The sequence below is a fragment of the Rattus norvegicus genome, chromosome 15, assembly GCF_036323735.1.
Source record: "Rattus norvegicus strain BN/NHsdMcwi chromosome 15, GRCr8, whole genome shotgun sequence".
Classification (NCBI taxonomy): Eukaryota; Metazoa; Chordata; class Mammalia; order Rodentia; family Muridae; genus Rattus; species Rattus norvegicus.
In genome coordinates this window covers 61432408-61441303 of record NC_086033.1, presented here as the reverse complement: position 1 = coordinate 61441303, position 8896 = coordinate 61432408, and the positions used below count along the sequence as shown (strand labels likewise).

Sequence of the window (8896 nt, the reverse complement as noted above, 5' to 3'; positions counted from 1 at the left end):
GAGAGGCAAAAAGGTTTGTTTAATCTTTCAAAAGACACTGCTTAAAACTCAAGAACGTGATAAAGCACACAATGGGCACTCGAACAAACGTAAGACAGTGATAGCAAACTGATTTATTTAGTACTGTTTCCATTCCATATCATCAGGAGGGTTGATTTCAACTTTCCTTTTACCTACGTCAGACCAGTTGGTGCTCAAGACTGTACCACCAGACTCCATCTGGAATTAAAAGAAAAAATAAAAAGGTTCATCCCTGTATTGTATATCAAAATACAGTATTTTTCTTAAAATGGATCAAACATACTCCCCCAAATATAGGCTACTAAAAAAAAAATTCAATATAAACTCAACATTTTTATTTAATCTTAGGCTTTCCAGAGAGGTTGACGAGTTAGACACATGACAAAAGACAATTCTAGAGTAATTAGGTGGGCACATCATGCACCATATTAAGGACTGTGTACTCTGCTATTAGTAGGGGCCTCATGTGGAAATTTCACCTTCAAATGAAAATAAAATTCCTTCTCCCCAAAATGACATAGTTGTATTTTGCTGAGGACAGTAAAATACCAGTTAAATAGAACTTTAAGGACCCGCACTTAATGCTTCCTCTTTGCCAAGCATATTCTAGTGTGCTCTGAATCTTTATTTAATTAAGGCACACACAATAGAGGTACATAAAGTCAACAACATGTGGCCTGGTTATAATGGAGCGAATACACACCCTACCACAATCTCACTGTGTGCATGGAGCCACACAGTGCATTGAAATGATTTGGCAATGATTAATTGTATTTAACGATACCGATGTCATAAGATTATAACACACAGCTGACGACGCCTAGTGATATTATAGCCATTGGTAATATTCCTAATACAGCACGTAACTCTAGTGTCTGGTGTAATCAAACTCACTGAACTACTAGCCACATAAAAGAATAGCTCATACAATTACAATACAACCCATAATATGTGACAACAAATACTATTAGTTTCAGTATGTACTAAGCTGAATTTTTTTACTGCAATTTTAGAATATACTTCTCCACTTATTAAAAAATCTACTGTAAAATAATGTTACACTTGCAATAGCCTCAAACATCTTCTATTCACAACTCTTGATGACACGGAAGAGCCGCATCAGGCTGTGGGGTCAACATGAAAGCACAACCTTGCATGTGCAGACCCTGGGTTCTCCCCAGCACACACACAGAGGCCACCTCGAGTGACCTACCTGTATGTACAGATTTGTATAAACACCCGATGGTGTTACCTACAAATGAAAATCATCCGACAACACATTTCTCAGAACACAGCCAAGTGCTAAGCAATACTTAACTGTATTATTAAAAACATGGAAGGGAGAGCCAGCTCGGCTGTTAAAGGCTAAGGTTCATGCTTCTACAGATATAGAGCTTCCATGCATTTGCTGTGATAAAAATTCACAGACACGGATCACAGCAGAGTATAATGTGAACTCCTGAAACCTACAATCTTTTAATTAGCTGCATTCTGACAAACACAGGAAGTTGTTTACCCTTTTGAACTGGAACCCCAAGCTAACCAATGCCTTCTCAAACTTCCCTGGATTCCTTTGCATGGGTGCTATTCTCCATCCCAGCTTTTAGATCTTTACTTGCCTTCCAAACATGAATGTCAGCACCTTTTGGCGGGCTCTTACTTTAAATTACATTTAGTGTATGTACATGTACGTATGTGCATGGGCTTGGGCATGTCATGGCACACATGTAGGGGTCAGAGGACAACTAGTAGAAGTCAGCTCTTTCCCTCCACCACAGAGGACCTGAGACTCAGATGATCAGGTTTGGCAGCAAGCACCTTACCTACTGAGTCACCTTGCCAGCCAAATTTCTTAAGACTCAACTGCCAGGATGGACTCCAGTACAGCCTATCCTCTACGTAACCACCATTAATGTGCACTGCACCCTGGCAGGTTAAGGATGGACTCCTTTCCTTTCCTCGATTGCTTTCAAGACAGGGGCTTGCTATGTAGCCCAGACTGACCTTGAACTTGAACTCTCCTACCTCAGCATCCCAAGTACTAGATTACCATTACTAAGAGTTTGCCTCTGTAAGTCTAATTCTCATTCTTGACTAGAACTAAAGAAGAGGCCTCTTCAAAGGCATGGACTATATATTTTATCAACATAAATATTGCTTGGTATCTACAGAGGGTCCAGACATATCCCTTCCTCCGTATACAATACTATCTGCAGCCGCTACAAACACCTTTCTACTATGCCACAGATCATCTCTAGAGGATCCATAATATCCAATGCTATGCAAATATCAAGTTACTGTCATACAGTGTTATTTGTGGAATGACAAGAAAGCCTGTATAACAGGTACTCAGTACAAACACACACTTTTAAATCACAAGTCAGTTGGACGCACAGCTGTAGAACCATGCATAACCATGCATGTAGAAAGCTGGATGTGCTCTCACTGTAGCCCTAATCATGGTGGCCTGGCACACGGCAGGCTTCCCATAAAATCACCGAATGAAATGTGATGAGTCTGTAAAATAAGCTACTCCTAAGACGACTCTCAGTGAAAAAACTCACAAAAGTGACTTCAGTTGACAATCTGGTCATACTCGCTGATGACAATTTTCCCTTCTCTCTTATAGAGGGTGGAATACCGTGCAATTTAGCATCTTCTTATCATTGCTTGGAACATTGGGTCTCACACAGTTAGACTGAAGGACAATAAAGGGTATCTGGTTTGCCTTCCCGCAGAGACAAAAGCAAGCTGCATTTAAGGTCAACGTTACCACACAGATGGCTTGCTTTATGGATATACATCACTTGGTTAACTATCAATTTTCTATATGAAAATGGATGCAGACTCTGTCTCACATCTTTGACCTGACATATGGCTGGTCTCTCTAGCACACATCTTTACAGTCAACAGTAAAGATGAGTCTCTAGCCTGGAAAGATTTGAGTAGCCAACAGTCCTGGTAAAGTTCATGATTACATTTTCAAGAAAAATGACTGCAGGCTAGAGTGGCACACGAGAGCTTGGGAAATGGAGCAGGAGGACCGAGAGCTCAAGGCCGCCTGGGGCTCCACAGAGAGTAAGAGCTAAGTTCCCAGCACCCACAAGGCAGCTAGCCACTGCCTGAGATCCGTCTTCTCAGGCACACACATACATACCTGAGCACAAAGCAAGCTCACAGATCAAAGCTTTTAAGTGTAAATAAACAATTTACACAGTTTTACAGTGGTGAGTTATCAATAAAACCTCAGAAGTGGAGGCTTGATTTCTTAATTAATTAAGCCACTGAAAACTAGACATTTTTTACTAGCCCAATACTACTCTTGAAATTTCCCTTCTATGTTCTTCATTTTAAAGAAGAAAACATCTGTGTATGATTCTGGAAGATAAAACAGTGAGAGCTCATTGAACTGCTGTGACAAACTGAACAAAACAGTAAATTCCCACCAATGCCCTAACCTTAGTATTTCTTAGTCATCCAACTCCTAACGCTAATGAGTTAGAATAAGCCACTTGTTTCTCATCTCACTTCTCAACCACCACTCTAAGTCTGGAAGAACAAGAAAAAATAAATGCTCAGCCAAGTCCACCAAACACTCTTCCAGCTATCCAGGTCATGCAGCTTGGCCTCAATCTCACTATTTATTCTTACTTTAAAATTCACTCTCATAATGAAGAAATATTTGAAAACTTCATATTCTTACAAATGACTTGTTCATGGCGCGTTTCACTTCATCGGAACCATCCGAGTAGATCTGCTGAAATAACTTGTTTAAAGCTGCGTCACCTTCCAGCTTCTCGTTCTTTTCTTCTTCTTTGATTTCACCAACCAGTTTATCCCAGTTCCTGGTGTAGTGAGACGAGGAGGGATACATGTTCTTTACATCTGCAAAGTAAAAGGCAGATGTGACTGATTGATCAGCATGTCTGATTATGTCAAGAAATATGCAAATGCTGTGACCATGGTATTCAGAACACCTGAGCAAGTAGCTTAGGTCACTGAATTTCAACTTTGCATTCAGTGTCTCTCTGCTGTACACATCACTAACATTTCAAAACCTGGATAAGGTAGCATACTGCAAGATCTAGGATGTCCTCACAGCAAAATAACTCCATAAAGTATACGATATACAAAGCTAGGCAAAAACACTCTGTGCTAATGCCAGGAGAAGCCGGGTTAAGCAGACAAAACTTCGTAAGTGGAAAGCAGTCCCTCAAAGCTGAAGCAGGAGGAATACTGTGAGTAGACACCAGGACAGCCGTGGTTATGTGGTTAAGATTACCTTCAGATCGTACTAAATGAGAACTGCCTCAGGAAAGAGACAGTTAACAGAAGAGAAAGAAAAATAGATAAAAAGAAGAAAATTAAAGTCAAAAGACAGCTGGGGGGATGGGCAACAGCCACACAACATGAGTTCGATTCCCAGAACCCATGAAAAGTCAGGACAGAATGGAGTCTATAGCGCTGTTCTCCAACCTCACAGTATACAACGTTTTACAAAGGAAGCAAAGGTTTGAAAAAAGCGAAATAGAGCAGAAGACAAGGCTCAGTGGTTAGGACGACTTGTTCTTGCACAGAATCTGGGTTCTGCTTCCAGCACCTACAAGGAGGCTCACAACCATTCAAAACTCTGGTTTCAAAGCCCACTTCTCCTGTTCTGCGATATCAGGCACACATGGTGCACAGGCATACCTGCAAACAAAACACTCTCACACATCAAATAAGTAAGCCTTCTAAAAAGGCAGTACTAATAATTATAAAAATACCAGTGTGCGCACACACCTTAGGATGCTCTATAAGAAGCTGGGAATGTTCGTCAATGGCAGAATGAATACCTCCCATATGTGAGGCTCTTATATCAATTACAGATACTACCAAAAAGCCTATTTAATTTTAAAATGTCTAAAGCTTTCTAAAAGATTTAATTTGTGCCCGAGTGTAAAACCACTGAACCGTCTCTGCAGTCAATCTCTCAAGATTTTAACATTAGAAGTGTAGCTTTTCTATGAGATACTTAGATATTTTTCAACATGGAAATATCTGCCATGTAGTGAGCTAATGCTCAATCTCCTACACACACGCACACACGCACGCACGCACGCACGCACGCACGCACGCACGCACGCACGCACACGCATAAGATTACTTCAATAGAAAATTTTAAGTAACTCCATGGGGCTGGAGGGATAGCCCAGTGTTTGAGAGCAGTGGCTACTCTTCCAGAGGACCAAGGTCCAATTCCCAGCACCCACATGGTAGCTCACAATTGTCTGTTAACTCCAGTTCCAGGGGATCCAACACCTTCACACAGACACGAATGCAGCCAAAATAACAATGCACATAAAATGTTTAAAAGGAAAATCCTGACTGCTGAAAACCAATCCACTTACCCACATCTTGATATAGTATCTGAAAACAACACATAAACTTATCTACATAATATAGAAAACAACAAAACTTTTGTACCTATTTACATACAGAAGCTACAGGCCCGGCAGCTCGAGGGATGCTGTACGACTAAGGAAATGAAGATCTTGGCACTCAGATAATTGGAAGACAGACAAACTAAATGACCCAGTAGGTCTAAGGACAGCTGTTGACCGTCTAATGAAACCACAGCAAAGGCCAGAAATGTGATCCATATGCACAATTTAACAGCTTTAGTACTGAGATTAAAAGAAAATAAAATACATTTTAATTTCATTTTAAAAATTACGTTTATTAGGAACTGGAGAGATGTCAACAGTTATCAGCACCTACTGCTATCGCAAAGGACCTGGGCTCAGTTCCCAGCACCCACACAGAAGCTCACAACTGTCCTGAGTTCCAGGGGATAAAGTACACTCCTCTGACCTCTACATGCACCAGACACACACAAACATGCAGTCAAAACTTATATGCAGAAGAAAAAAGCTGGACGGGCGGTAGCACACGCCTTTAATCCCAGCACTCAGAAGGCAGAGGGGGGCAGATCTCTGAGTACAGGGCCAGTCTGGCCAATAAATTCCAGAACAGCCAGAGCTATACAGAGAAACCCTGTCTCAAAAAACAACCCACCAAAATATAATAAAATTTTAAATTGCACTATGTACTTATTGGGGAGGGTCCTCAGTATCAAACCTGTGTCATTAGCACCTTCACCATCTGAGTCATCTAACCAGGCCCTTGACGTATTTTTTACACCTAACAGAGAAAGAATATTATTTCAACATAAAGTTTCCTAGAAAATACTAAACCACATTATGATCCTTTTTCATATTTACATCTTAAAAATTGGGTATGTGGGCTGGTGAGATGGCTCAGCGGTTAAGAGCAGTGGTTGCCTTTCCAGAGGTCCTGAGTTCAATTCCCAGCAACCACATGGTGGCTCCCAACCATCTGTAAGGAGATCTGATGCCCTCTTCTGGCCTGTGGATGTATATGCAGCAGAGAACTTATACATTAAATGAATTTAAAAAAATCCTTTTAAAATATTTATATAAAAAAATTGGGTATGCATTTCACATCTTAATACAGACTTCAAGTGGTAAACAGCCAGCAGCAGTTATTAGAAGAAATGGTATAGTTTACAGTGCAAAGAAAAAGAAAAAGAAAAAGAAAGGGAGGGAGGGAGGGAGGGAGGGAGGGAGGGAGGGAGGGAGGGAGACTGGCTGATCCTAGCTCCCCGTCACACTGGAACACAATAATCTAAATGCTCCTTCTCCAATACTGTCTTTCTACATCCCTTTTCTAAACATAGTTGAGAAACTACTAAATAAACATTATTCTGTTTTCCTGCGCCTTTTTTTTTAACTATAAATAAACCAACTTTTTCCTTTATCCATTTTTCATCACAGTAAGTCCCAGGAAGACCTGGTGCAGGTCCATCCAGAGTATACATATTGCTTTAAACATCTTAAATGCCACTTCCCTCTACTGGAAACGCTATCTTTGTACATTTTCTGGTAGCCAAGGAAAACAAAACACACAAGACATTGTTAAGGAGCTGGAACATGGACTTAATTAATTCTAACGCTGACTCCCAGGAAGAATGGGAGTGCAGTTTTAACCTCTCCAGATAAGCCAGCCAGACTAGATGGGTAAGCGACTTGCCCTTATCTACAATTTCCAGCTTGCAATACACACGATCTGACAAGCATATTAATTCTTCGAGAAACACAACAGGACAGGAGGGCGTGCATCTTGAATTTCTCAAAGATTCAGTTTAGAAAAACTGTACGCATGCACACACACATGCAGGTACACATACCCTCGATATTTAATCTCAGGACAACTTGAGTAACTGGAGATGGTGGGTGAACTACTGAGAGTAATCTAAGTCTCTGCTCGCTCAACTGTATCACCCAACTGTGACCGCAGAGATCATCTCCCGGACAGTGAATGAGTCCCACAGGACACAGCCACATTACCAGAACCACGCCCACTCTGTCCTGAATTTTAGTACTCCACAAATCAACTAGGAGCTCTGAACAGGTAAAATATCTGGGCTGCCTATTATATGAGCATTGTATTATACAGCTGTTCACTATATAAACCTCAGCCCCAAGCCTCTGATCAGTACCAAGGGCTACCATAAAACATTTACCCTCTGCAGTATCAACTAGAAATCATCTTTGCTGTCTCTCAGGATTCGCTAACTTTGCTACAAATTACTTAAAATTCTATCACTTCACAAAGAAACACTTACATTTTTGCAACTTTTATACATACATGAAATTAATTCTGACACACATACATACACAAACCTGTTAATAACTCACTTTCTAAACCTTGTCACAAACACATGTAATTTCTACTACATACAGGGTAAAAATGTGAAAGTAGCTGAGACACAATGACTCATTTCAGCCATCAAATCAGAGTATTAAATAACAAAAAGAAATTTCTCCCTATTCAATAATGAGGCCATTATACTAAGATACAATGTTAGGTTGCAGTTCTGAGAAGGTCCTGCAGGTTAATTATTCACTAGTAGAAAGATGCTTATCTGCTGACTACACATGCGCAGAACAGACTTCAGCACACAAAAGCTACATAATCAACTCTATTTTCCTCTTCCAGGTACTCCTTTTCTGATCTCTGTCCACCTCTGTATGGGTAACAAAAACAGTCCAAATACTCTACTCTGTGAAGCCCCAAAATTCTAGGAAATCGGAGAAGAGAAATCAGTTGGAAAACAGAAAGGAATAAAAAAGGAACAGGGAAGGGGTCATCAGCGATGCAAATTACCTCACCATGGGAGAGAGCAGCACACCAGACAGCACAGACATGTGCTGACTTGAGTCATAACTGACTCAGGGGACAGTTCCAACTCTTCTGGGCCTGGCCACCATGTGTCTGTGTTCAAACGTCAGACATCAGGATGACTTTATTATACTCGAAGTATTTTTTGTCATAAATAATGAAGTACGGAGAGCACTCCTTACGATTTAATTTCAACTACACGATGAACGAGAAGTTCAAGAGGCAGAGTACAAACCTGCTGTGAACTGTTTCGGGGCGGGCACATCTCCTTGTCCCTCTAGCTTTTCCCATCTCACTGCCTCTGGCTTTTTCATTTTAATTTCAATCTGAAAGAAACACCAAATAAAATCCATTACTCAATGCAAGATACATAAAACAGCAAAACTGCAATCTTCATAACTAATCAAAGTTTTATAAGAATTAAGTGGCTTTGACAGTTTGCCTATATTATACGAAGTTAATTAAATATGAAGACTTATGAAAGCAATTATTTTGTTTCTACTCTTAAGGTTTACCCTTCAAAAACAATACATATAGCGTATAAGTTACAATTAACAAACAGTCTTGAAATTCAGGCCAATGAGAGGGCCCAGTGGGTAAGTGTGCTGTGGTCAAGCCTTATAATCCATGG

At 40.4% G+C, this 8896-nt stretch overlaps 1 protein-coding gene across 1 annotated transcript in view; it reads right to left on the bottom strand.

The window, feature by feature from the left end:
- The window catches only part of Sugt1 (SGT1 homolog, MIS12 kinetochore complex assembly cochaperone), a 40826-nt gene continuing 31930 nt past the window's right edge, over window positions 1–8896 (bottom strand). The window contains exons 11-13 of the mRNA NM_001013051.1: window positions 8501–8591; window positions 3725–3906; window positions 1–219 (exon numbers count right to left, since the gene is read on the bottom strand). Of these exons, the coding sequence (NP_001013069.1) occupies window positions 118–219; window positions 3725–3906; window positions 8501–8591 (375 nt within the window). The 3' untranslated portion in view covers window positions 1–117. The remainder of the gene's footprint in view (window positions 220–3724; window positions 3907–8500; window positions 8592–8896) is intronic.